A 27,559-nucleotide genomic window follows, 5' to 3' on the forward strand; every position below is an offset into this window, starting at 1 on the left:
CTTGCTGCAGTGCCACAGGCCATGCTTGGGGACAACCTGTCTGGAGGAGGGACAGGGTCACATCCAGCCCAGTGTAGCTGCTGACACCAACCTTGCTGGTGCGGTGAGGAGTGCTGAGTTGGGTACCATGGGATGACAGGCACATCCTGAGTCCACAGCAGAGCAATTCTGATGGATGGCTGCAAATCTGTGGCTGCTCCAAAAGGATGGAGAGATGGGATGTTTTATTCTGGATGTGATGTTAACCACCTCCATCATGGCAAATACACTCGTTCTGCAGACTGGTCCATAGCCCTGAGCTCCTCTAGCCATGCAGTAAGACTTGAACCTTCTCTCTCTCTCTCTTGCCTCCCTCACAACCAGAGAGAGCAAGGAGCTGGCAGATTTTGCCCGGATACACCCGTCTGGCTGCGCCACGAATGGTTTGAACTCCAACCTCATGGTGACGGGAGGCCCAGCCTTGGCGGGCTCTGGGCGCTGGTCTGCAGACCCGGCTTCGCACTTGGCAGCCCACCCCTGGCTGCCCAGGACGGGCAGCCCCTCCATGTGGCTGGCCGGCCATCCCTACGGTGAGTGCCCTGCGAGGGAGTGATGTGTCCGCAGGGTGTTGACAGCGATGCAATCTGGGGAGAGTGTTGCTAAGTGCTGTCTGATCAAAGGGGAAAGGGAAGGAGGTATTTTGGAGCAAAAGAGGACTTCTCGCGTGGGTGAGAGCTGCCTGCATCCCCTGAGTTGTGACTGTGGTGTTTCTTCTTCCAGGACTTGGTCACCCTTCCCTGCACCAGGGCATGACCCCAGGCTTTCCCCCTGCCATGGGGGGAGCTCTCCCTTCCGCCTACCAGTTTGCCAGAGACCCACAGTCAGGGCAACTTGTTGTGATCCCCAGCGAGCACTTGCCACACTTCGGTAAGGATGTGAGCCCTGAAGACCACGGTGCCAGCTGGGAAGGACACAGGCTTTGGAGGGGGCTGGATAGGATTCTAGGCTGGGTGTGAGCTGACCTGTGTTAGGTTTGTTTTGGGGATGGGAATGTGTAATCAGCACTAGCTCCTCATGCCCTGTGGGACCATGTAGAATTTGGGTCCTTGGTTCAAGAACGTCCATGTGGGCTCAGCCAGGGACAGTCAAACCAAGGGTATCCAGAGAGCAAAGCGAGGCAGGTGGCCCCAGGACCCACGGGGTGGTGGCAATGGGGCTGCTGAGGAGAAGACAGCACACTTTCTCCACTGCATTTCTACGTAACTTGATGTTTGGTGTTCCCCACACCCTGAGACTGGGGTAGAGACACTTACCCTGAGCCATCCAGAATCCTTTAGCCATCCCCATCCTCCTGCCTCCCTGACTGCATCTCTGCTCGTTCCCCAGCGGAGCTGATGGACCGGGCACCCCCTCTGTGGCCCGCCATGTACCCCCCGACCAGGAGCTCCCTCCAGCACGCTCACCAGCTCCAGCTCCTCTCCCATCAGCAGCTGCTTCGGCAGCACGAGCTCTACATCCTGCAGCAGCAAGCAGCCCACGCCATGGAGCTGCAGAGGAGCGCCCAGCTCGTGGTACGTTTGCAAGAGCTTCTTGTTTGGACGTGAGATGAGCCTGAAGCTGGGGTGTCCGGAAGAGAAAAGCAGCTGTGCTGGTGTTGCAAATGTGTGTCAAGGCTATAGATGCATTGAGCGATCTGGAGCAAGTTGAGAGGAGGGAACGGAGCTGGTGAGGGGCTGGAGCACAAGTGTGATGGGAGCAGCTGAGGGACCTGGGGGGTTCAGCTGGAGAACAGGAGCTGAGGGGAGACCTTCTGATCTCTGAACTGCCTGAAAGGAGCTTGGAGCCAGGGGGGGTCGGGCTCTGCTCCCCAGGAACAAGCGCCAGGAGCAGAGGAAACGGCCTCAAGTTGCGCCAGGGGAGGTTGAGGTTGGATGTGGGGAACAATTTCTTCCCCAAAGGGCTGTGGGGCATTGGAACAGGCTGCCCAGGGCAGTGCTGGAGTCACCATCCCTGGAGGGTTGAGCAGACGGAGATGAGGTTCTCAGGGACATGGGGTAGTGCCAGGGGTGGGTTAATGGTTGGACTTGATGATCTTGAGGGTCTTTTCCAACCAGACTGATTCTGTGATTCTATCATCCTGCGCTGGTCCCTGGGATACAAGGCATTCAGTGCATCCTGCACAGTTGGGGTGGGTTTTGCAGGGGTTTGGTGAAGAGCTGCTGAGCAGAGCTGTCAGGAGAGCTGCCCAGCAGCAGCCGGACTTCGATTCCTTCCCTAGGGATGTCTCTGTTTAGTTGAGCAGTTTCAACCCTACTCACCTCCAAACAAACCTCCTGGGCAGCTTAGAGAAGCAGCTGCAGTACTGGCAGCAATTGCACCGAGTCCTGCAGCCACCTCCCATTCACCAAATAATTTTGGAAATCGGAAGCTTTCGTTTGCTTGTTTTACACCCATTTAATTTTTCTAGTGGTCATCTGGTTTTCGACCTTCATTTTACATGTGTGCTTGCTAGGCTGGAGGCTTAGAAATAGAAATGGTTTGCTTTAGTTGCAAATGAAAGCTGGGACATGTTTCACATGACTCCTGGAGCTGGGAATTTGTAAAGAAAGCTGTTGCAGATCGGTGTCGCCCTCCATCAGATTGGCCTTAAAATGGTGTTGTAGTGCAGATCGTGTATTTTATTCCAGTTGGTGTTTGATAAGATCGTGTTTTGCTCTTGTTCGGTGGAGACGTTGTACTGAGTTTTTCTCTGTTCTTGTCGCAGGAGAGGTTGAAGGCGAACGAGCAGCGTGCGGATATGGAGGAGAAGGTGACAAAACGGAGCCTGGACAGTGCCAAATCAGGCCTTTCCTCCTCTGCCCCGGGACTGGTGCATCGCAAACCGCCCGTGTTGTCTCCCAGCGCCTCCACATCCTACAGCAAGGCTGTGAGTCCACCTCCCCTCTCTCCCAGGGCCTCACCCGTGTCTGTGCTCAAAGCTGAGGTGATCCAAAAGATGGAGGAGCCACCTTCGCAACCAGCCTACTCCTACCCCGCCACCCCCAGCTCCCATCCTTCCAGCCCGCCCCCCGCCTCTCCACCCCCTGCCCCTGCCATCCCTCCAAAGGAAGAGGCACCTGAGACCGTGGAGAAGAAAGACCTGGAGCTGGAAAAAGAGGCTGCCGGTCCCTATCAGGCCTTGTTCCCAGGTAAGAGAGCCCTGCTTTGGCAGAGTCCCGTTGTGTTTGTACCTGCCTCCCTTTTTCTCCTCGGCTCTTTCCTGCTTCCACCCCATTCCCCTAGAGAAAACCGCATAGCTCCTCTAAAAGGCAGGGGAGAGGCGAGAACCAGGGGTGGTGTGGGTGTCTTGGATCCATGTCTGGGTTGTAAGAGCACCTGGGGCTGTGGGGCTGTCTTCTTCCCTTGGGTCAAGCCTGGGTTGGTTCCTCCAGGGCTGAAGTCTCAGTGAGAGAAGGTTGGAGGAGGTAGATCCTTCTCCGGTCACCCAGGAGTGCTGAAAAGGTGCAGAAAGGACCTCTGGGGTCCTGATGCCTGGTGGCAACTTGGGTAGGAGAGAGATGCCCAAAGCAGCCACTGCTTGAGAATAGGAAGAGACGAGAGGTGATGGAAGCAGAAGAGAAGGTCCTTTAGAGACCCGGCCATTACACAGCTTGTCTCTTCTGATATCTTGCAGAGATTCCCCCAGGATATCCATTCCAGTCCCTGCCTCCCTCCTTTGGAAGACACTATCCCTACCTCCTCCAGCCCACCGCGGCATCCGATGCGGATGGCCTGGCTCCTGACGTCCCGCTGCCTGCTGAAGGCTCTGAGCACATGGAGCTTTCCCCAGAGGTTAAACCCATCCACCTGTCTCCGTCCAAAATGCTTGAGCCCATCCAAGCAGCAGCAGAAGAGGAGTCCTTGGAAGAGAGGGTGAAATCAGAGGTGCAAATGGAGGAAAGCCAAGAAGGCATCTGTGAGCAGGACATGGGGACTCTGAACATCGCCGCCTCCGCAGCCGTCCCAGTGCAGAACGTGGACAATTGCAATCTCCTGTTGCATCAAGGTGAAGCCCTGGGTGCTATGGAGCAGGACCAGGAAGACCTCCAGAGCTGCCCAGCTCCATACCAGGTTGTACCCTGCCCTGCAGAAGCAGAGGCTCAGGCAGAGACCGGGAGCGGAGCAGAAACCTGCTCCGTGCACATGGACTACGATGGTTCACTCGTGAACGCGGAGAACGAGCCGCCTGAGATGGACTTGACGCCCCAGCGGGAGGAGGCCTCTGTAGCCGTGGATCTGCAGAGCGCTGATGTGCCCCGGGGGAGGGAGTTTCCCAACCTGCCCCCCGAGGAGGGGGAGCAGGGGCCAGAGATCCCTTCGTACACGGAAGAGGCAATCTCTTGCCAAATGCCAGCTCTGGACATCAAGCCGGGCGACCCGCTGGCTGGGATGAATGCTTTGGTGGCTGCCACAGAAATGCCTCAGGCATGTTCCTTGTTGGCCACGGCTAGTGTCACCCCATCCCAAATGAAGGTGGAGGTGTTACCTGACCAGGCCTTGGAGCACTCCTTCCTGCAAGGGATCACTTTGCTGAGTGAAATCGCAGAGATGGAGCTGGAGAAAAGGAAGCAAGAAATGCAAAGTAAGTTATGTGTGTGCAGTCTGGCCACCTTTGGGCCAGGTTGGGTGTCCCTGCGTGCTCTCTGTGCGGGCAGAGAAGCAGAGGTGGGATCTCTTGCAACCTCAACCAGGCAGCAAGGAGAGTATTGCCCTGAGTTGTGGGAGCGGTTGGTACTTCGGATGGGTTTGGAGCAGGGTTTTTGTCGCAGTAGGCTGGAGCTACGTGTGGCTTTTGCACTGCTCTCCCCTTCCAAAGGCCCTCGCCATGTCTAGACGGTTTGCGGTATGTACAATGGAAAGGGAGCCCCACTTGCCGAGAGCTGCCAGGGTAACACCCTTCTGGCAGGCACTGAGTCTGCAGTCTGTTGGGATTTGGCACAAGAGGCCCCAGTAGCTTCAGATGATGCTTTCCAAGAGCTTGGCAGGTCCTGAAAAGATCTCACCTTCTAGTAACTTCCTGAAGTGAGACGTGATGGGAACTGCCAGTTGCACCATGGCCGGGTACAAACAGGAGACCTCGAATGGGGACCAGGGTGGCTCCGAGGCTCCTTGAGCTGCCGTGGTCTAGAGAGGGACATCAGCTTCTCCTTGTGCCTGCTGGAGGAGCAGCCTTGGAAGATGAACCTCTATAGCTTTTTTTCTGCCCTTCCCCAGGTCCAGAGAGTTTCCCTGTCCGGCCAACACTGGAGAGTTTGCTGGCTGCCAGCACCCACATGCTCATGGAAGTACTTTCCACCCCCTTTATGGAAAGTCTGAAAACCATCCGGCTGCCTCGAGAGCTGAATCCCAACAAAAAGTACAGCTGGATGCAGAAGAAAGATGAACCCGTAAGTAGCTCCAAGTGTGGCTGAGCCTGAAAAGCCACAGCGCAGCCACTTGCCACAGCTTGATTTTCCAGCTACAGTTTGCTGCCCAGCTTGTGCTGCACTTCTGCGTTCCACAAAACAAGCCAGTGCTTCCCTTCATAGTTTGTGGTGCGATTTAGGTTCCTCTCTTGTTTGTGAATCAACACCATTGATCTCAGCAGGACCCTCGGCAGCGCCAGAAGTGCCATTTGTAATACAAAGCCAGCAGGAACTTGAATGTTGCTACTTTGGCAGGAGGGGATAAATAAAGATAGTGGCAGGAGGGTTTTTCCTTATTTTTTCTTTGCTGACTCTTCCCCATGGGAGAGACAGACAAATTATTTTGTACTCTGCAAGTATGCGTTTCGAGACAGGGAATATTTTGATCTGTCTTTTTAAATAATGAAAAAGAGACTCCACTGGTGTATTTAATCCTGCAGGTTCTTTCCCAGGGTCGCTCTCCCTCAGAGCTGATACCATCGCGTGCATAAGCCACAGAACATCTTGACGTGGCTGGTTTTGCTCAGGTGCCGCTCCAGGGCTGTGTTTGCTGTGGGTGAGGGTGCTCTGGAGGACTTCCCTGCCAGGCTGCAGATTTTTGCCATTGCAAGAGCACCCCAGTGTGCAGCACCCCAGTCCAGTGGGGGCTTGGACATGTCTTTACCTTCTCGTCCCTCTCTTGCCTCCCCACCCTAGATGTACTCCATCAAATCGGCCATCGAGAACATGGATGCGATGGAGCTGGACTACAGGATGAGGCTGGCGGAGCTGCAGCGGCGCTACAAGGAGAAGCAGCGGGAGCTGGTGAAGCTGCAGCGCCGCAGGGACTCCGAGTAAGTCACAGGCTGCTCACTCGGTCTTCTTACTTTTTCCAGCTGGGCACTTTCACTGCCTCTTGGTCCGGGAGAGGAACCAGCCCTCCATCCCTCCCTGTCTCTCCTCCTCTCCTCCTGGTGTGGCCCGCCAGAGCTTTGCACAACACACTCCTAGGCTATGTGACACGGCAACCTGGTCGCTGGTGAATGCAGCTGGGAGACCGTGTTAGAGACAACCTTGGCTTCAGCAGCTCAGTTTAGCAGTTTGGTGACAGGCGAAGGTTCTGGGTTGGCTCCCATTCTTGCTTGCTTTCTTTTAATTTTTTTTCACTTTTTCTTTTTTTTTTTTTTTGGATTTATTTCCTTTATTTTTTTTTTCCTGTTTGTTTTGCTTTTTGGTTGCAACATTTGCTTTTGCCTTTTTTTTTCCTTTGCTTTTTGTTGCCTTGGTTAACAGTGAAGCGTGTGGTTTTTTTAAAGGGAAAAGCATGACGAGAAAAGTAGAAGCTTGGCAAGAAGAGGCCCTGGAAGGCCCAGGAAGAGGAAACTTGGATCAAGCGCTCTGTCACCCATTAAGGAGAGAGGGAAGAGTGACAGCAAGAGTGGAAAGTAAGGCTGGAATTTGGGGAAGATGGGAAAACGGCAGGGTCACCGCACCAGGGTCTTTCTTGGGGAGAGCATCTCGGATGCAGCGGGGGCTCGCCGTGGTGTTGTGTTGGCAGGCCGGGCTCTGGCAGCGGTGGTGTTGTGGAAGCGTATGCGTTTAACGTGAGCGTGTCCTTGCGGTGGGAATACCGTGCCAGCCTCCTCCCTCCCCGCTGGTAGAACACGTGTCGGTGGCGTTGGGCAGGGGTAGGACAGGCTGAGCTGAGCGGCACTGAGGTGACACAGAGCAGCAGGGAGCCATAGGTGAGCTCTTGGTGTCGGGGAGCGTGTCCTCGTGCGCTTTCAGGAGAGCGGATGGTGGAAACGGGTGCTGTAGAGCTAATTGGAGGGATGCTGATGTCAAAAACTGGAAGGACAGGCTTATTCCAGGTTGTCTGCTTTCTAGGGCCTTTCTGCTGTTTTTCTGCTGTCTTCATCTCCTGATCCCTTAATCAGTGGGAGTTGGTTTCGCCTGACCTTTGTCTTCCAAGGGTCTGGATCATTCTGTCTCCTGCTTGCTTCTCTTTTGCAAATCCAGCTGCTGTTTTTTGGACGCCTGGATCTCACCACCATTACCCATCTAACCCTCCAGAGATGGCACCTCTGAGCTGCCTCCCTGCATACTGTGAATTTTTACAAATATCCTTTGAACACTCCAAATTAGATTCAGGTGTCCAGCTCCCACTGACCATGTGCTTCTGAAAACCTGTCCTCTCAGTGGCTCTGTGTTTTCGCTCTTCGTGTTTGGATGGCTGGGCAGCCCGGAGGCATCCAGAGGTGGCTGGAGTCGTGCATGTGTGCGTGCATGAGCGTGTTGCGTGTGCGTGTCCCCGCATCGCAGGAACGCTCAGTGTGGCGGGGGAGATGGAGATAACGCCCTGAGGCAACGTCCAGGGCCTGAGGTGTTGGTTTAGTGTCTGCGGAGGTCAGCAGATAGGACAGAAGGGAGGGGATGTGCCTAGAAGCTGAGGAGATTGCCCGTGTCCATGGCTTTGTGGTGGTGGCATGAGTTGGGTCAGCAGGCGTAGCGTGAAGGAGGTGGTGTATGAGAGATTCTAGTGGAGCCTTGGTAGAGGTCTCGAGCTTTTGACTCATCATCTGTCAGGTAATTACTGGAGGCAGCTGGGGAGCAGTGAAAGATGTGCTCATAGTCTCACCTACTTTTTTTATTTTTTTCTTGAAATTATTTATTTACCTTCTCCTTTGCCCCCCAAATCCCAAAGCGAGACTGAAGATGCAGATCACAAATGCCTCTCGCAGTGGGGCCAGGCTTGTAAAGCAGATTGTCCGTCCTTTGAGCGAGCCAGCCCCTGCAGTGCCCTTGTCCCTCTGTGTCACCGTGCGTGGCAGTTCCCAATGGATGCTCATACCTCATGAGCACCTCCCTGGGCCTGGAGAATCTCTCAGCACCTACAGAGTCCATCAAAGTAGAGGTGGGAGAAGACCTCCAAGGCCAGCTCAGCTGTCTCTTCTTCCCTCTGCTGCTCTGTACCACATCAGGCACTTTTTGGTGGCTGTTACTGAAGACACCATTTCCTTCCTTTCAGAGGCCACCTGTCAGGTCTCTGATTCTAGGCACCTTCATCTGTACTGGTGGCCAAAAGTGTGCAAGAAGGGCTCCTTGGCTCTCCTGTTTGGTGGAAAACCTTGTCCAAACTGCTGTCACTTCATAGTGGACTTGGCTCCCATTGAGGATCCCCGCTGTCCTAGGAGGCATTTAACCTCACTTTTGAGCTTGGTGGGGATCACAGGGAGGAAAACCCCATCACCTTGACCCATCCTGTGCTTGGCTTGCAGACTGAGCAAGTCCTTGCTGCTCTCCGAAGACTCTGAGACTGGCGAGGGCATGAAGAAGAGGCACAAAGGGGCCCTCCCAGAGGAGGACGAGGATGTGGAGAGCGGCAGTGGCAAGATGAAAGGAAGGAACCAGAGCTGGGAAGAGCATGATGCAGCTCCCAGCTTCTCAAATGAGGTCAGTGTCCTCATGGGGAACATGGAGCCACAGGCCAAAAGCAGATCTTTTTCTTGCTTTGCTGGTGTTGGCTTGCACTGGGTAACTCCTCCTGATCTTAGAGCTGGGTTTAGAAACTCTTCGTGAGAGGACAGTGTGCAGTAGAGCGGTGTTGGCTTCAGGAGGGTGGACCTCTTTGGTGGGCAGCAGAGAGGCAAGTGCCTTCAAACCAGCCAGAGCATTGTGGTGTTTCAGCAGCCCTGAACCCAGAGCAGCGCTTGTCTTACCCCTTTGCCTGTCGAGATAACAGAGGGGAACAGACTTCCCAAAGCGAAGTTGCTAATTTAAATGCAGGGTTTTCTTCTGCTCCTGCTCAGGCAATGAGATATTTACTGGAGCTTTAAGCTGCAGATGAAATCCAAAATGCATACAGGCGAAGTGCTGAGTTACAGTTGCTGTTATCTAGCTGTAGCACATGTAAAGTAGATTTACTTTTTCAAGAAGCATGGAAATACTGAAAAGGGTGTAACAGCCCTGGCTGTAATGTGGTGGTGCTGATGCTCTTGCTGAGAGGTATTTGGGTCTTTTTGGCATCCCAGCATCTGGAGCTCGTTGATTATGTGGAAATCCAAATTTATTTGGCTGGGCTTTTGGGTAAAGAAGATTTTTAATCCTTGTCATTTAGCGAAAAGCTTGTAAAACTAACCCTAACATATCCTAAAAACCAGAAGGTGCTGAGAAAAAGGAACTCCAAAACCATGTTGCTCTAAGAATGTACGTTTTTTGGAAGAAAATAAAGTTTTTCTAAGTTAAACTTGGGATTTTTGTAGTGCTCGGGAAAGGTAAAGCTGTGCTGTTTGCTGATGTCTTCTTCCTTTCTAGCGTCATGGTGGGTTATTAACTAGTGTGCATAAGAGACTGTTATGAGCACTAGTAAAATCCCTCAGGTCTGCCATGGTACCTGCCCTGTATTCACCTGTGTCTCTTCCTTTCACCTCAGCAGTTAAAGCTCAAGAAGAAGAAGGTACCATCGGATCAGGAGCAGCTGGCCAGCAAGCTTGACAAGGCCCTGTCGCTCACCAGACAAGACAAACTCAAATCCCCCTTCAAGTTTACCGACAGCTCAGGGGGAAAACCGAAAACTGGTGGAGGTGGGAGCAGGTACCTCCCACCCCACGAGGCTCTGCCGAGCAAGGAGGAGAAGAAGAGCCTGGCCAAGAACCTGGGCCTGTCACTGAAAACCACCAAGGAAGGTAAAAACAAAGTGACTGCCAAAATGAAGAAGATGGAGGTGGGGTTAAAAGTCAAAAATCAGCTCAAGGTTTCCCATTCACCACCAATATCTGAAATTAGCAGCTACTCCTATAGTAAGTAACCCCTCATTTATTTTTTTCTTAGAGTGTAATCTGTTGTGGGGTTTGTGGTGGGGGTTTCTGACCTCTTGGAAGGGGCCTTGGAGATGGGTCTGGGTTTGCTCCTGAGTGGAAGGTGACGTCCTCCCTGGCTGGTCAGTGCTGCTGTGTCTTTGGGGTGAGCATGAGTTGTCCACCCAATGTGCCATCCAAGAGGTAGCCAATAGCAATGTGTTTCTTTGTGGCCTCTGTGACACTGATCGTCAATGGGGAAATATGTTTTAAAAAAGAAATTGACCCACATTCTTCCTTTTGATGGGAGCAGACACTCTCCTTCTACCTGTCAGATGAGTAGCCATAGCCTCTGCTCCTGGAGGGACTTAACAGTTGACTTCGGAAGTCCATGTTGAGTTGGATGGGGTTGCCTTTAGTATTTTGCAATGGGAGTCAGTTGGAGAAGGCAAAGCCTGCCAGCGGGCACTGGTGTTGTAAGCATCTTCCTTCCCTTCAGTGTTATGGCTTAGTTCCTGGCTGACTGTGCTCAGCCCTCCCATCTGTCTCATCAGTGTTCATCTTCACTCTGGCATCTCCTGTACTGATTGCCGTTTCTGAACCCAAAGTGCACCCAAGGCAAAGGATCCTGCAACCGAGCAGAGGTAGGGACCCCTGTTGCAGAAGGAAAAATCTGAATTGCAGATAGTGTAAGAGGTAGAAGAGTCTTTAGTGTTTCGGGCAGACAATGGGGCAGAGAGCACGTGAGGGAGTTAGAGTTTATGGTCTGAGGACTGGTTGTGTAATTGTCTTAGCTCACTTGCGTATGCATCTTTTCCTTTGCTTGCAGCTATTTCAGCCCCGTGTTAAAACCCTTATGGTCTGTTTGTATGCATAACAAATGTATCTCTCGGTGCAACACCGGTTTAGAAATTTCACTAATGGGAAAGATGATGGGGTAGTGGTTTTTCCACCTGAACAAATGTTTGGCGTGAAATTAGCCATAGGAGCCATTGTGTCCGCTGGACTTGAACACAACCTGTGGCTGGTTGTGCTGGATGCAGCACCCAGCGGTTCTGTTCTTCAATGCACTTCGTTCCCAGGGGCAGACGTGTGGCTCCTAAACTGGGAGCTCTGGAGCTAATGGGGAGAGGAGGCATGGGCTGTTGCTGGAGCTAAAAGCCTTGGCTTGTGGCAAAGGGAGCTTTTGCAGCACCCTTGCACATGGTACTGTGGTTTCATGGAGAAAACCTCCCTCCTAGACCTAAGGAAGCTCCTGTCTGACCCCTCTCCTCTCCAGCGAGTCTCCTGGTGTAGAAGTGTGCCCCTTCGCAACATGAATGTCTGCAGGAGGATTGTTGTCCCTGAGGAACTGATGCTGAAATGGCTCAGCTTTGGCACGTTGTTTTTCAGCTGTGTGCAGACTCAAGGAAGGGGCTTTAGCCTGTTGTTTGGTCACTCAAGCGTGATGGATTCGGGGAGGCAGGTTGAGCATATGGCAGCACCTCCCATGACTGGTGGGCTGCTCTTGTGGAGGAGGAGAAGCGGGACTGCTGCCAAGTCCTTCTGCCTTGTAACCTCATGATTTTCTAGCTGGAGTCCTGAAAACCTTAGGCTTAGATCCAAAAGGCAAGATGAGCATCCTATTCCCACCAATTTTAACAGAAGTCAGATGCCCAAAATCATTTGCGTGTCTGTGCTTTGGACCTCCTAAACATCCGCCCCTCATTCCTTCCTCTCCACAACCAGGGCAACGGTGGGTGGGGGGAAATGCCCAAGCTGGGCTGGCACTGCAGAGCATCTGTTGCTGCTCACAGGCTGGAACGGTCGCCACTGCAATGTCCATAACACTGTGGATGTGTGTTCATAACACTGCTGGTGTGTTCATGAGCCAGGAGGTGACAATTCGTACCCCTTTTTATTGCGTCCAGGGGTACCGTATCCTTCTTGTTCCACTCATCAGGGGACCACTGGATAACTTCTCACCTCCTGCGGGGCTTGGCAGCTTTGCAAAACCGGAGTTCGCAGACCGAGAGCGGCTTGGTCCCCGCTCCATTTCAGCGTACTTTATATTGCACGCTGCAGAGTGTCTGGGGTGGCACGTTTGGAGTTAGACATTTGGAATTAGATGTGTTGCGTGCTCGGCAGCTGGTCTTGCTCCTGCTGCCCATGTTGAAGATCCTCTGGGAGAGTTGGGTCGTGTAGAAAAGGAGATTTAGGTCAGAGTGTTGAAGACAACTGTAATTCATGTCGGTGGCCTGGTTCCTGGCATCGCTGCACCTTTGGTGGGGATCTTCATAATGGAAATGTCTACCTCAGTTTTGTGTTCCTGAGCTAAAAATACTCCTCGGATCTTATCTTAAGGGAGGACAGGAGTCATTTGGCCTAGGTGGAGAGTATCTATTTCCAACCGAAAGAAGGAAATACATGTTTCTGTGTTTATTTGGCTCCTGTTTGTTGAACCTGAGACTTGTGGTGATGGAAGGAGCTGGCGACGGGGGACGTGGCAGCACACGGCCCCTCCTGCAGCCACTTCACCCTCACGCTTTACAACCTCTTCACAAAGAAACGCAGAGAAACACGCTCCAAAAACACCCACCCAAAAAAATCCCCAAACCCCCATTCTCCGATGTAACGCTGTTCCCTCCTGCTTTGACCGTAGATACGGACTCGGAGGAGGAGGAGGAGGGATCCCTGAGGGACGAGTGGCCGGCACAGCCCCCGTCAGCCCCCAAGCCGCGGCCACCCGGTTTCTACAGCGCGGCCAGGAAGGGCGGCCGGGCGGCCGGTGGCCCCAAGGCAGCTCCCCGCAGCGCGGCGGCCGGGCGGCCGCTGAAGCCGAAGGCGGCGGCGGGCCGAAAGCAGCCCTTCTGCCTGCTGCTGCGGGAGGCTGAGGCGGGATCTTCCTTCAGCGACTCCTCGGAGGACTCGTTCGATCAAGGTTACTAGTTTATAGCAAACGCAACCCCAAACGCACCCCTCCGCCATGGCTGTGTGGGGGCGGGCGGGCCGGGGGGCGAGGGCAAGCGAGGGGGTCAGCCATTTTGATGGTCGGAGCCAGGGCGGCCATCTTTGTTCTTGGCAGCGTAGCCTGCTTTTATCAGTCTGACGTTTATTTTTTATCCTTTTTTGTACCTGTATCATTGTGATATTATTACTGTCTGGCTCTTTTAGAGCTTTTATATCAACTGGGTTTTAGTGTCCACCTCTCCCTGCTTTCCTGTTCCCTTCCTTCCTTCAGTTTTTCCCTCACTTTCTTCCTTGCTGCCACCACCACCATTATATTATTATTATCATTATTATTTTATTTCTTACTACTTTATTTTGGCATGTGCCTTAATGAGGTTTGGAAGGAGCTTTTTTTTCTTTTTTTTTTTTAATTACTTTCCCTTTTTTTTTTTCTTTTTCCTTTCTTTTCTTTTAATACCGGGATACTGTTGTGTGGCCGTGTGACTTGATGTTTGTACTGCGATTTGGTATACCAAGCTTTATTAAACATATTGAGTTCATTTTTAACTAAACCTGTGTACCTTGTCTCTCTTGCTGTGTCTCTTATCAGGCGATTAGGTTGCCGCTTCACTTCATCCTGCTCTGCATCCCCCTCCTGCTCCCACTCCCCATGAGTAGAACTGGAATTAACCTAGTCTGGGGTACTCTCTATTATTCAAATATCCCTGCTGCCTTTGTCCAGATAAAGCCTAGGCTTTTCCCTCCCCACCCCTTTTAATTTCATTTTGATTTTGTTCACACAGTTTTATGTTTTCCGTTTTCAGTTTGCTTCCTCTGTTGATAGATAAAAGGTGGAGGTGCTTGCTCCTTGTTGCTGCTGTAAGAGTGCAAAGTCCCCATTGAAAAGTGCCCGTTGAAAGCCTGAAAGTTTTCTTTTTCACTTCTTAAAACGTATACGGAGAGTTTTTACGTCTCTTTTTTGGTGGTAATTTTTTTCACGTGCCCAGACGTAACCCACGGCATTCAAGGATGTGGCAATTACTGCATTAAATTCTCCGCCGTTTCCCTCCCTCGCCCCAGTTTTTCTCTTGCAGCTCTTTTTTCTTGTCAGCCCGTCGTTAGTACTTCAGTGGGAAAAGAGATTACTTGAGACTTTTCCTCCAGAGACACAAGGGGTTTCTGTTTTAGAGCGCACTCATTAAATAATAATCATGGGGAAAGGTCATTTTAATGAGCCCTCAGCTCCCAAAAGAAAGTAGCTCGTCTGGACTGAATGCTAAGCAAGAGCATCCCCAGTTGTTATCATCTAAGTTACACGGCAGATCTGAATGTAGCGCAGCAAAAGCCTCTTAGTGTTTCACACTGCTCATACGGCTGTTAATTGAAAACGGGGCTGGATAGTTTTGCTTTTGTTTTGTTATTTTCCTTAGTGTTTTGGTGTTAATTTCCTCCATGCACCTGTTTGTTTGGTTTTTCTTCCCTCCCTCCCAATCCAGCCTCCAAAGATTGAGAATTTAAACTTAAAATTACCGAACACAGCAGAAAGACACAGAATGCTGGTTTGGTTTGATGTGGCTCTGGGCTGGACCCACCATTGCATTTCAGAGAAAACCCAAAAGAGAGAAATATATTTTAAAAAGAAGACATTTTTTCTTTAGAGAACCAAAAAACTTCAGAGAATGTGGATTTTCTGAAAGGGTGAGATTGCCACATTTCCATGAAGAGTCTGCGTTAACTTCCGTTCTTCCCTTCCCCGTTCCTTCCCGCATCTTTTCCTTGTTTATTTTGCTGCTGTTGCAAATTCTGAGGATATCAATCCCTTTTAGGTGCCAAGTTCTTGAGGGCTTTTTGGGTTTGCTTTTTGGTTTTGCTCCAGGTAAGCAGATAGGTAACTTGTCCCTAATTGGCTTTGTCTATTTTTTCAAGTAACCTGTCTGCTTTAAAAGAACAATAAATCCCGATTTTATGGGATAAAGTCTAGGGAGGGGAAATGGGTATGGGAGGAGGTTGGGGAATCTGAAACAAATGGGGAAGTGCATTGTAAATCCCTCTGGGGTGTTATTTAATGGTGGGGAAACCAAAGATGCAAAACCTCCTGGGGTGGGAGGTGGGCACGGAGGGGGTGGCGGGGAGGGTTGATTTGCTACAGTTTTGCTTTTTTCTGCAAATGATTTTTTTTCGTTGGTTTGGTTTTTTTTTTGGTTGTTCTCTCTCCGAAGCATTACTCCAAGGGATATTTGGGTAATAGGGTTTCTAATGGCTTTCCCTGATACTAAACCGATTAATAACCTCAGCTTTTCTGGAAGTGCTCGCTTTCTCCTTGCAGCTGCTTGACCAACCCTTTCACCCCTGCCCCTATCCATGACGCTTTGAATGTCTGTGTCGGTCTCTTGCATTTGCTCTCACGCTGCACTAAAGAAGCAAAGTGGTTGGCTGGTTGTAGGGCAGACACTTCTCAGCGAGGGTCACTAGCCATGAACCTGAACCTTGACCATTGTTATGTAGGTAGGCAAAAATCACTTTTCTTTATGTCATCTGTCAGCCTCAGATGTTTTGGTGTTGCCTCCGTGATTAATGACACGTAGCTCTTTGCATTCTCTTGGTTATTTTAATTTTGAAGATGATCGCTGTCCGCTTTTGGCTTTGCTCTGTCCACGAAGAGTCTCGCATGGAAGGTTTGCTCGTGTGTGTGTGTGTTTGAGGACTCCAGAAATGCTTCGCTGGTTGCAGAGCTGCTTTTGGCAAGAAAAAGATTTGCAGATGAGTCCGAGAGGAGAAGCCACTGTCCTTAAAGGTTCCTGTGCCCAGTGTCAGGTGTCACCATGGCCCTCCCAATATCCATGTTGGAGGTGGGAGTAGCTGCAGGAAGACCTATTTTCACCAGGTTTGAGACCAGAGAGGTAGGGACACGCTTGCAGGCCAAACCACGTTGCCATTCTGATGACGGGCAAAGCTTGTGGTTTTTCATCCAGAGGAAACTGCTAACGTGGGCTAAAGCCACATGGGACTTTGGAAAAACATCTGGATAGGTGATACCTTGAGCTTTCCAAGACTGAAGACCCACGCTTCCTCCTCCTCCATGCTCTGTTTTCCTTAAGAAATCAGTACCTTCTTCTCCGCAGTCTTTTCCTTGACTTGGAGGATGATTTTATCCCAATTAAAAAAACCAACCAAACAAAAACAACAAGAAAAAACACAACAGTGAGGGGTAACCACTTCCCTACACAGCCATTCCCATGTGATAATTGTAATATCTTTCATTTTTTATAAGTACTTCTGGAGTCAGCAGCACAGCACATACGGGGGGATAAAAAAAAATCTTCCAGTGATAAGAATTGGCTTGTTTGTCTGAAAAAATAAAGGTACAATCTTAAATTGGACATTCAAAACGCAGTAACCTCCAGAATTCGGACAGATCACAGAAATGAGATGTCAATGACCCAGGAGCTGTCTAAAGTCTGCCTGTACTTAGCCTGCTTTGTATGCTATGTAGGCCTGCTTGGTGTTATGAGAAAATCATGCTATTTTGTTTACAATGTGAAATGACTCTTTTAAGTGTGTGTTTTCACTCCCTCCTTCCCAAACCTTTCCTCTCCTCACCCCCCTCAACCCATCTTGCTACATCAGTCTTTAAAAAACCAAATTGCTTAACCAACTTCTGTTCATCATTAACAGATCTTCATTTACTGCTCTCCTACAGTAAAATAGCACGGCAGCTTAGCTGTTAAAAGCAATGAGAAAATTTAGCATTTTTAATTTGGTTTGGTTGTTAATTTAATGCAGGTAAAAATTGTAGGAAAAAAGATGTCTCCTTTGGCTCCAGTTTATCTGACATCAGTAGCATTTAAATATGAATTGATTGGTTTGGATGTGGAGTTGTATGTACACGTGTGGCTGCGTGTGTGGGGATATACACACATATACATGCACTTAAAAATCTCAGTTAGAAAGGATATTTTTGAGTATCTTTTCCCCTAGCCTTGCTCAGTGTTAAAAGAATTACTGTTGAAGGAGAAAAAAGTGATGTTTTGGAATGTCTTTTTCCCCGTTGTTAACCAGAAATCACCTTTTCAGGAGAAAAATATCGAAATTGAGGCTTCAATTGTGTAAAAGCATCTGTGCATGCTTCGTTTTAAGCCCACACGTAGTTTGGGAAGAGTAAGAGTAAAACCCCTGCTTCACATTAAATACATAGGGAGTATCTGCAAGAAGCTGTGCAGGTGGGCACAGGGCACCGGGACCATGTATTTGGAGACTTAGTTTAGAAATGTGGGTCTGGAGCAGCGCCTCTGATGCGTTCTTTTTGTTTCATTTGTTAGTTTTTGTCCCTTGGAAGATCAGGAGGAAGAGGAGCGGGGATTGTGCTGTGCACACAGAGTTAGCAAGAGACGGCGGAGGAGAGATCTGTGCTGCGAATGTGTTAGAATGAGTTTATTTTCAGGCTGAAAATTGTGTCTCATGCAGATAAAAATGTAGGTGTTTTGGTAAAAATGCTGACAAGAGCCAGTCTTCCGTTGTCTTTCCGTAGCGTGACACCGTATATTTGAAAGAGGTTAGGATAACTGCCAGGTATGTTATTATATCGTATGTTTTCCGTAGCTTGAGCAACAGCCGCTTTCGTTGTGGCTTTTAAAGCTGTTTTGCCTCGGTGCGTTTGAAATCGCGCAGCACCCGTGTGCCCTCGCACGTGCCGAGTCCTAAGTGCTGGTGGAGAGGAGCTGCGGGGAACTCACATGGGAGAGATCACGGGGGAATTGTCCTGCAATATTTCCCCTTCTTTTGCTTCTTTTCCCCCTGGCTGCTCAGCGGTTCCTTTAGGACTGGTGTGAGGGCGTTGTACAAATTGATTTTTAAATCATTTTGCTGAGAATTGCTGAATTTCAGAGTCAAATGGGATGCGTGGAGGGGTCTCGATACTTCATCGCGTGTCACTCAACTCACGCACGGTTTTGCTGCTTTTCGGCCAGGTGGTTTCTGCATCTCACAGTAGCCGTGTTCATCTGGATTTGTTTCCTTTTTGGTAGAAAAACAGCAGTTGTGCCCCCTTTTCTGGTACGGGAAGGAATCCCATCCCAGTTTGTTGTGGATTTCTTTTTTTGCATGTGATTTTTATGCAAGGAATAAGCAGGGCTATTGGTTTTTTGGTAGTTGCTGTGGGACTGTAGGTTTAGTAGCATTTTTATATCACGAGGAACCAGCCTGAGCCACTGAAATGGGGAAGGGATTTTTATGCAGTTAAAAATCAGTGTTCTGCTATTCTCTGCTCTAAACTACAGAGAAAAGATCTTGTTAAAAAATAAAAAGCAATTGCTGGCCATTACTTTTGTTGCTAAAACACAAGGCTGAGAACACTATTTTCTGATACTCCTGTTATTTCTAACGTCACGGAAAAAAGAATCTGAAGTGGGAAAATAGCACTTGTGTGATTGTTTTTTGGGCTTTTTTGAATAACCAAGTGTTGAGGACATTTTTATCTCTCCCAGAGGGCATACATGAAAAGAAAGGGATTTTCCTGTTCGTTCCAGCTCATTTTGAAGGGATCTGGTTTCTCATCTGGCTGGCTTTCCGACGCGGGGACGGTGCTGGCGGGGACAGCCGGGCTCCCGCTCACCGCCGAGGTTTTCCAGCCACCAGGAGAACCTGATGATCCTCCTTAAGCCTTCAATTTCAAGAGAAATGAAATAACTTTCCCAGACCCACTTTTTGCAGTTAGATACCTATATCTATTTCTCTGTGCTCATATATGTGTGTGTATATGTATGTGTGTGGTGTATGTGCGTTTGTGCAGTGACTCTCGCTCACCAGCACTAACTGGATGAGATGCTGTTAGAATTAATTGCCTTAGAGCCATGACAGACCCTTGGGAAGCGCCGTAGGAAGATGTGCCACTCTCAGAGCATCTACCCCCAGAATACCTGCTGTATATACACACACCGTAAAGGAAAACCCCAGCCCGCTGCTCTCTGCGGGTGTCAGCGAGGCTGATTTCTTGGCCAGAATTAGATTTTGGGCTGTGCTGAGCTGGGCTTCCCTAGGCTGAGCTGTAGAGAGGGATATGAGAGGCACGGAGAGTTTTGAGGCAGAGCGTTTAAACACTCCTTAGTCTCCAACACTACCTACCTTTCCCCCCTGATGCATTCTAAATCCATTGCTTTCGAATTACTCTTTCTCTCCCCTCCTTGCATTTTTGCCTCCTGCCCCGTCTCCTCTCTGTGTCCTCCTCGCCTCCCGCCACAGCACAGGCTGATCTCTGGTATTCCCCTTCCATGCTGATCTCTTGATTCTGATGATGCTGATGGATTTTGTTACGGAGGAAGAGGTGGTGGGTGGGAGGGGAATCCCACAGCTCTGAGGTTGGGATTTTCAAAGGAATTAAGCTTCTAATTCCTCCTGAAAGCTGCAGGGAAGGGGTGCGTGGCATCTTTTTTAAATCTCTGCCAACACCCTGCTCTTCCCTCCATTGCTTGCCTTGAATATGGGTCCTTCTTGCTGTCCTCTGTTTTGCTGTGTCCTTCGAGGGTGGTGGTAGACAGGGTGATACCGTTCATGTGGCTACAAAGACCACATGTCCCTGGCCACCATCTTCTGGCTCAGCCCTGGGGTGGCTCAGTGCTACTTAGGTGAGCACGGAGCGGCAGGAGAATTTACGGTTCGGGGTGGAAATGTAGCTGATGCACAGCTCCCTAAGATTTGTAACGGACTCTCTTTTTTCTGCATGCTAGATTCTAGCTCAGAGGAGGAGGAGGAAGAAGATGAAGAGGAAGAGGAAGAAGCAGAGGACTACGGGATGGACGGCACCGACAGGCTTTCGTCGCCTGCCCTTGATGAAAGCGGCCTGGGCCTTCTAGCGAGGTTTGCTGCCAGCGCGATGCCCAGCCCCATCGTTCCCCCTCCGCTCTCCATCATCCAGCTGGAGGCCAAGCAGAAGGCGAAGAAGAAGGAGGAGCGGCAGAGCCTGATGGGTAAGTTGCGTGGTGAGATGCCATGGGAGCAAGGTGGAAGGTTCACAGGGTCCGAGCTGTGCTGCCAGAGAGCAGGTTGTTCCCCAGACGCTGTCTTGGCCTTTCTGTGCTCTTGTCTGCTTGGTCCTGATGCTGAAGGTGGGAGGAATCACCTGGTAAGAAAAGAAGAACCAGTCACGTGTATGGCAGGTTTAGCAGCTGCAGCCATGGCTTCCCTATGGGCAGTTGGCCTGTGGCTTCCTCAAGAGTTTCCTCTTTTCCTGCCTGGTGAATCCTGAACAGTCGTGCTGCAAAGGCAAGCAATGGAACACTGTCCCCCATCGACAGAGCGCTGGAGGCGAAGTGCTGTTACATTTTAGGGAAGGAATGTGCTAAATGCAGCTGATCTTGGATACCCAAGAGAAGCAGAGACACCTGAGCAGAAGAAAAACCCCTTCAATCAGTCCATCCCATCAGCTTCCTCACAGGGACCAACCAGCAAGACTTGAAACAAGCATTCCTTCCTCTGCTTGTGTGTTTGCAGTGCCAAACCCTGTGTTTCTGTCCCTGTCTCTGACTCAGTTTCAGTGTGTTACGCATAATGGGCAGTTTCATTTCTTCCCCTCCCCATGCCCTCATGCACAAGTGCCCGTTGGTGACATTGCTCCTGGTCAGACGGCTCTATATGGGCTCCATTTATAAATTTTCTATTAATATTTATTAAGTGATAATGGATTTTATAGCATGCTTCAGAACGGAAAATGATGTCTTCATTGGGAGCCCAGCTTGTTTTAGCACCGTTTCCATGCTATATTTGGCTTTGGCAACTTGTTCCGACAGCCTCTGTTAAGAATTTATATCATCTTGTAACCTGCCCTCCTTGAAACTGGAAGCATGTAGAAATTGTCTGATGCGGCAGTAAGAGAGGAGAAGGGGTGTTGTAATTTCCAGTGGGTTTTTCATTTTGAGCCTTGCCCACTTTGGTTTTGATAGGGATGCTCTTTGCTGGGGCTGTCTCAGGGAAAGAGATTTGGGTTGAAGATGAGAGCAGGTTCCTGCAAACTGAATTTATCCAGGAAAGTGAGTATATTTGGGAGAGGAGGACTAAGAGAAGATGCTCTCCATGCTTGTGCCTTGTACATTTTCATTTACCGATGTGAACATTGTTTGGTCCTATATGTCCTTTCTCAAGGGTCTTCTGCAAGCAGGGGCCATCACTGTTGTGCTTGAGAGAGATTCTGCCAAGCGAGGCCTGATTTCAGACCTTGTTGGTCTGAAGGCAAGAATCACACATGTGAGAATGCAGAGAGGGCAGATCTGCAGCAGGTTGGAGTGGGATACAGGAGAGACCTTTGGCTGATGCTCATTTTTGTAGAGAGAGAACCAGGTTCTGCTGATGTTTCTACACATATTCAGAGGTGTTGGGCCATCCCATGAGGTCCAGTGCCCTGGGAAATAAGTGGATTTAGAAAATCTGAGCTGAGTCTCTTGTTGCGACACAGACTTTACTGCATGACCTTGGGCAAGTTTCTGCCTGCTGTTTGTGTCCCTCTGACAGCACAGCCCCTGTGCAGCCACAGTGCTTTGCCTCCCCTCCTGCCTGTGTTGCTTGGTGTTTAGGTGCTGCCTCAGTTTCCCTTCTTCCCTGGAAATGTATGATCTTGCTCTCCTTTATCAGGTTCTGGGGACCACACTGAAGATGGGGAACATCTTGGCATTACTACAGTATTTCAGGTCTCTGGGTGCTGCTGTGCCCATGATGGTGAGCAGAGGCCAATGTGAGGGGATTTCCATTTGCCACAGACAAAAGATCATTTACCTCTCCTGACTTCAGGGCGATTATCTGTGGTGTCTGATGGCCAATGGGAAAAATAAGCTTGCACACTGGGTTTATTCAACTCATTAAAGAGATTGTTCTCCTGAAATGAAAGTGATACTGGAGAGGAGTCCCACCAGGAGGAGAGGAAGCCTCAGCGTGTGGGGTTCGTGCTTTGCTTCAGCTGAGGAACTCCTTTTTGGAGAGATGTTAGATGATTTTTTTTGTCTTAGGAGCTTCCCTGCAGGGTTTTGGTTGTGGGAGAAGGGGGAAAATGGAGGCAGGGAACACATGGACCGGTACTGTTTGAATGAGTGGACTCTCATTTGGTGAGGATTGGAAAGGGGAGCACCAAGGGCTCTGTTGAGCTGACACGGCATCTTCGGCAGAGCCCAAAGGCTTCCAGTGGGATGTGGCTTTGACTGATATTTAAATCCTTTGCACCTAGGAACAGAGTTTGAATACACCGACTCAGAGAGCGAGATCAAGATCAGGAAGAAGTCTCCATCCGGGCTGCTGCGGGGGAAGAAGGGGCCACTGGAGGCAAGCAGCATCCCACCAAGCCAGACCCCCAGCAGCCTCGACTCTGGATCTGGGAGTGCTGACAAGGCCAAGCTTGGGTCTGAGAAAGGCCGCAAGCTGAAGAAATTCAAATCCCCCAAGGACTTGAGCTTTGAGTTTGGGCTGGAGGCCAGTGATGATGACCTGTGGAACCGGCGCCGGAGCGAGCGGATCTTCCTCCACGATGCCACCATGTCCTCGGCCATGCTGAGCCCCGCGGCGCCTGCCAGCTCCACTCCTGTCTCCAAGCCTGGACGCTGTGGCAAGGGGGCTCCCATGAGCCCCAAAAAGGAGGGCAGCAAGGGGAAGGAGAGGAAGGAGCTAAGCAAGGTGAGGAATTGGTGTGGGACCCTTGGGAGGTGATGGCAAGGGAAGGACGATTAACTCTGCTAGGGTAGAGGAGAGTTAAGTCCTGTCTCAGTGGTTGCCCCAGTGCTGTTTGGCTGTCATTTGTCATCCCCACTAGCCCTGTGTGCACCCGGAGGAGCTGTCAGGCTTGAGTATGAATCACATGGAGTAAAAGTCTGTTGTTTTTGAACAGGGCAGCTTACTTGTGTTACCCTCCATGTCCCACATCCATCCTGCTTGGATTGGCCAGAGTGGACATCCCGCATTAAAACATCTGTGAAATCTCTCTCCCACTCTCTGCACAACCTTATCTACTTACTGAGCTGTGGCCCCCACACTGGCCTTTAAGGCTGTTCACCTTTTACGTGGTGTCCTCGGAGGGCTGCCCCTGGCTGCTGGTGGCAGCAATCTCTTCATTCATCTTGGCTGAAAGCTCAACTCCCTCCGGCTCTGGTTCAGTTCATGGCAATGTTCTGGAGGAACACTGATTGTGGGGAGAGTTGGACAAGTTAGTTGTGACAGGAGGCCAGCTGGGATCTTCTTGGAGCTCTTTGCAGGAAGGTTTGATGGGCAGGAATTGCTCTCCAGTGTAATGAAAACTTCTTCCCAAAATGTGTGAAGTCTGAAGGCAGAGCTGGGAGATGTAGGATGTGGTGCGGTCAGTGGACTCACTACTGGCTGAATGTCATCCTACCTGTGCACAGCCTGATCTGCTGCACCTTTGCCAGCTCTTTACCAGTTCTCTGTTCACTGATGAGAGTGTTTTATTTTTATTTTTAGCAGCGGAAGAAGGGTAAAGAAACACCCTGCTGCTCCTCCTCCTCGTCCATGTCTCCTCCTGGCATCCCTAGCTCCCCATCTGATGTTCGTGTCAGCCTGGCAAATGCCCTGGGCTCCACCAAGAAGAGCAAAGCTAAAGTGAAAGCCAAGGAGGTGAAAAAAGAGGTGAGATGCTGATTCTAGTCTGGGTGAACTGGAGGATTGCTGGCAGATCTCTGCTCGTTCCTGGGCTGTTGCAGTGTGGGGGAGAGAAAACAGACATGCAAGTTTTGCTGGGCATGTTACAGGCAAAATTCTGGTTTAAGTAGCCTAAAATCTGAGGAAGAGTGTCAGCTAGTACCTGCTGCTACCATCTGGTGTTCATTTGACTTCATCCCTCGAATTAATGAGCAGGATTTTCTCTGAGGCTGCCACAGGGTGGAGGAATAGCAAGGACTAAGGAAATGGTGATGGAGTTGCCCTGCTCAGCACAGGGTGAGCAGGTCCCCGCTGGTTTCTACTTCATTGCTGTAGCCTGTCTTCTCTCATAACACATGTTTCTGTGTTATCTCACATGGTTTCTGAGTGTAATGCTTATGATACGAGTGTAACAGCAAAAAAATGGATTGTGGGGTTTTGAGAAGAAACAGGAGCAGTGCTTTACTGTCCGTTCAGTGCAGGCAGAGTCTCAGGGACACTGTGCAGGGAGATGGTGACTGGAGACCAAAACCACAGCTGTCTGCTCCACAGCATCTCTCCTGACCTCCGGGAGTGAGATGTGTCTAGGATGTGTGAAACAGCTTTTGGTCAGCTCTCAACAATGGGTGGGGATAAACCCAGAAACACAAAGGGTTTTTTTCAACTTGGGTGCACCCACTTAACTCTCTGTGTCGTTAATGTTGCTGAGGATGGAGACAAGTTATCAGGTTATTTGTTGCTGGGGGAAGGTGAGATGGGCTCAGACTGTCGCCTATTGTCATCCGGCTGACGTGCTGCTTGTTCCCCTGCAGAACCGCGGGAAGGGAGGAGCTGTCAGCAAGCTCATGGAGAGCATGGCAGCAGAGGAGGATTTTGAACCCAACCAAGACAGCAGCTTCTCAGAGGATGAGAACATCCCACTGAGCATGCTGGTTGAGCGACCAGCTACCCCAGGTGAGGGCAGGAGCAGCCGGGGGGCTAATTGTACAGGTGGGGGAGCTGGGCAGGTTTCCCGGGGCTGCTCAGAGCGAGGACTGTGCTGCTTTCACACGTTACTCGTCCTAAGCCATGAGTCCTTGGGGTGGAGATACCACTTTTCTAGTTAATTTGGCTTGCCAAAAACAAGCCTTATCAGCGTGACCCACTGTGCCTTCTAGCTGAAGCCCAGTCTCTGAGCTGCCCTATTCTACTGGTATATTATTATTACCAAGAGGGGGGACTTTTTATTATTACCAAGAGGGCAAAATTTCCCTCTGGCAGGAACTAGCCAGAGAGAGCCCTTTCTGCAGGAGGCTTACTGGCCTGTTCCTGGGTGAGGGAATGTGAGGTTTCATTCTCCCCTTGCTGTTGCTTTTTCATGTATGGTGCTCTCTAATCCCCATCTTGCTCCGACACCTCACAGCTCCCCGCTCCTGCATCATTGACAAGGATGAGCTGAAAGACGGTTTACGTGTCCTCATCCCCATGGATGACAAGCTGCTCTACGCTGGGCATGTCAAGACGGTGCATTCACCAGACATGTGAGTTGAGGGGCTCTGTGGGTGAGTGGGGATGTAGCTGGTGCAGGGATTGGTTTGGGATTGTGTAGAGCTGGCTGGAGAGAGTCTGACAGTCTGGCAGGGAGGGAAGGATGTTCGCTCTGGTTTATCAACACTGAGGAAAATCCAATTACCTCTCATGAAATGCTCTCCAATAAACTGGTAGTAGGGCTTAGAGGGAGGTGCTAGCTGATCAGGATGATACCTTCCATGTGCCGTGTCTGACCAGGCCTCTGTGTTTCAGATACCGCGTGGTGGTGGAAGGCGAGAGGGGAAACCGTCCCCACATTTACTGCCTGGAGCAGCTCTTGCAGGAAGCGGTATGTAAGGCCAACGAGTGCCTGTGCTTGGTGCCTGAGCCCTGTTTTGGGGCTGCAGGGATGTCCTGCTCTAGCCTTGGTGGCCAGTCTGTGCAGAGCTCCCCTTGGTGTGGGTCACTGCCCCACGGCTGAGCTCCCCCACCGACAGTGGGCACTGCACCTATGTACCAGCAGGGAAACTGTCCCTTGCCTTTTGCAGAGCTGCTTTGCTCCACACCAGGTGTGGCTGGATGGTCTGTGCTGGTACCAGGAACATCAATAATTGCCTTCCTCTTGCCTTGAGCAGATCATTGACGTGAAGCCACCTTCAGTGCGGTTCCTGCCCGAGGGCACGCGGATTGCAGCCTACTGGAGCCAGCAGTACCGCTGCCTCTACCCAGGGACAGTTGTCCGAGGTGAGTCCACCCTGGCTGCTCCGCACTGTGAACCAGGGATTATCTCAGTCCTACGTGTCCCGAGGGATGTCAGGCTTGTCTGGGGAAGCCCTGAGGTCTGCTGTGGGTGTCCTGGAGGTCAGAGCCTGTTCCTCTCCTCCAGGTCATGCCCAACTCAGTCATGATGCTGGTTTAGTAACATCCTGTTGATCCAGGAGATGTACTCTTGTAGGAAGAGTTCTGAGCAATTTAGGAGCTTAAAATATCAGGGAAATTCAACACACTTCAAAAAGGCAGAATTAACTCCAGGCACCAAGAATTTCTGAGCTTGTGGAGGTTTCTAAGTAACCTCCACGCTCACAGCCTTGCCTCAAATACACCCCCATCTGGCCCCATTAAAAAGCCCATTAAAGAGCTCTGGATAATTCTACCATCGCTGGCCTTGATTTTGGTCTCTTGGTTGCACAACAGGTGTATAAGGGAAGAGTTACTTACAAGTTACAGACCAGTGATGTTAATGTAAGAAAGGAGGGTGGGAACCCATCTTATTTCTCTTGGAGAGAAGTTGAAAAGCAGCAAATTGTGATTGCTGAGAGTAGTTACAAAATGCACGTCAAAAAAAACCCAAAGGATCCTGCGGTGAAAACAGGCAAGTGAATTACTACAAGAATAGAGGGAAATAGGAGAAAGAGGTGGGATGTCAAACTGGAGTGGTTGTTACATTCTGAATCAGGGCTGGTGACTGGGAAATTTTATGGTGGGTGAGCTGGTTTGGTATTATCAGGGACTTTGTGCTGCAGAGTGAGCCTTCTGTGCTCTCCCTGCGCACCTGGGAAAGGTGGGACAGGATGATTTGGAGCTGGTGCAGGATCCCTGTCTTCCCCCACATCCCCACTTCCCTGACCAGGGGTTTTACTGTGATCTCTGTCCCTGATCCCATTTCCTGTTCCTTCAACCCACAGGAGCCCTGGATCTGGAGGAAGATGCTGATCTCATCACAGTAGAGTTTGATGATGGGGACACAGGACGTATCCCGCTGTCTCACATTCGACTTCTCCCACCTGACTACAAGATCCAGTGTGAGTTTTGCTCCTCCTTTTTTTTGCATGATGCTTCCCAAAATGAAATGTAGGGAGTTTCTCGCCACCTGCTTCTGAGATTTGGGGATGACTTTGCAGGCTTTCAGTCACAAAAGATTGCACCATCAATTATGGACGTGAAGGCTGGGGTGGGATGTAACCCATATGGAAAAAGGCCCAGTCCCTGTTGCAGAAATGGTAGGGATACGTTCCCTGGATCGCATCTCTGTTTTATTGGACTGCATTTGACAATCTCTTTGACCTGTTCCAGGTGCTGAACCTTCCCCGGCCCTTTTGGTGCCCAGCACCAAGCGCCGTAGCCGTAAATCCAGCAAAGACACTGGAGAAGGGAAAGAGGGAGCTGCGCTGGGATCAGAGGAGCCCGTGTCAAAAGGCAAAGGCCGAGGGAGAAAGCCAAGCGTCAAAGCGAAAGCTGGTAGGTTGTCACCACTGCCAGATCTGGAGCTGGGAGGGTCCTTGGACAGTTCCGTACTGCTCT

The 27,559-nt window shown here is 50.5% G+C and overlaps 1 protein-coding gene across 4 annotated transcripts in view; it reads left to right on the forward strand.

Moving 5' to 3' along the window:
• TNRC18 (trinucleotide repeat containing 18) overlaps window positions 1-27,559 on the forward strand; it is a 55,514-nt gene that overhangs the window by 22,403 nt on the left and 5,552 nt on the right. The window contains exons 5-24 of one of the 4 annotated variants that reach the window (XM_065850435.2): window positions 364-569; window positions 760-906; window positions 1,366-1,550; window positions 2,744-3,167; window positions 3,653-4,600; window positions 5,233-5,405; window positions 6,120-6,256; window positions 6,719-6,847; window positions 8,681-8,855; window positions 9,835-10,201; window positions 12,840-13,118; window positions 19,849-20,088; window positions 22,332-22,774; window positions 23,573-23,737; window positions 24,562-24,703; window positions 25,152-25,269; window positions 25,532-25,607; window positions 25,894-26,002; window positions 26,944-27,060; window positions 27,332-27,496. In XM_065850435.2, the coding sequence (XP_065706507.2) occupies window positions 364-569; window positions 760-906; window positions 1,366-1,550; window positions 2,744-3,167; window positions 3,653-4,600; window positions 5,233-5,405; window positions 6,120-6,256; window positions 6,719-6,847; window positions 8,681-8,855; window positions 9,835-10,201; window positions 12,840-13,118; window positions 19,849-20,088; window positions 22,332-22,774; window positions 23,573-23,737; window positions 24,562-24,703; window positions 25,152-25,269; window positions 25,532-25,607; window positions 25,894-26,002; window positions 26,944-27,060; window positions 27,332-27,496 (4,745 nt within the window). The remainder of the gene's footprint in view (window positions 1-363; window positions 570-759; window positions 907-1,365; window positions 1,551-2,743; window positions 3,168-3,652; window positions 4,601-5,232; window positions 5,406-6,119; window positions 6,257-6,718; window positions 6,848-8,680; window positions 8,856-9,834; window positions 10,202-12,839; window positions 13,119-19,848; window positions 20,089-22,331; window positions 22,775-23,572; window positions 23,738-24,561; window positions 24,704-25,151; window positions 25,270-25,531; window positions 25,608-25,893; window positions 26,003-26,943; window positions 27,061-27,331; window positions 27,497-27,559) is intronic. The other 3 variants (XM_065850437.2, XM_065850436.2, XM_065850438.2) reach the window with 3 other exon arrangements.

Source organism: Patagioenas fasciata, chromosome 15 (genome assembly GCF_037038585.1).
Source record: "Patagioenas fasciata isolate bPatFas1 chromosome 15, bPatFas1.hap1, whole genome shotgun sequence".
Classification (NCBI taxonomy): domain Eukaryota; kingdom Metazoa; phylum Chordata; class Aves; order Columbiformes; family Columbidae; genus Patagioenas; species Patagioenas fasciata.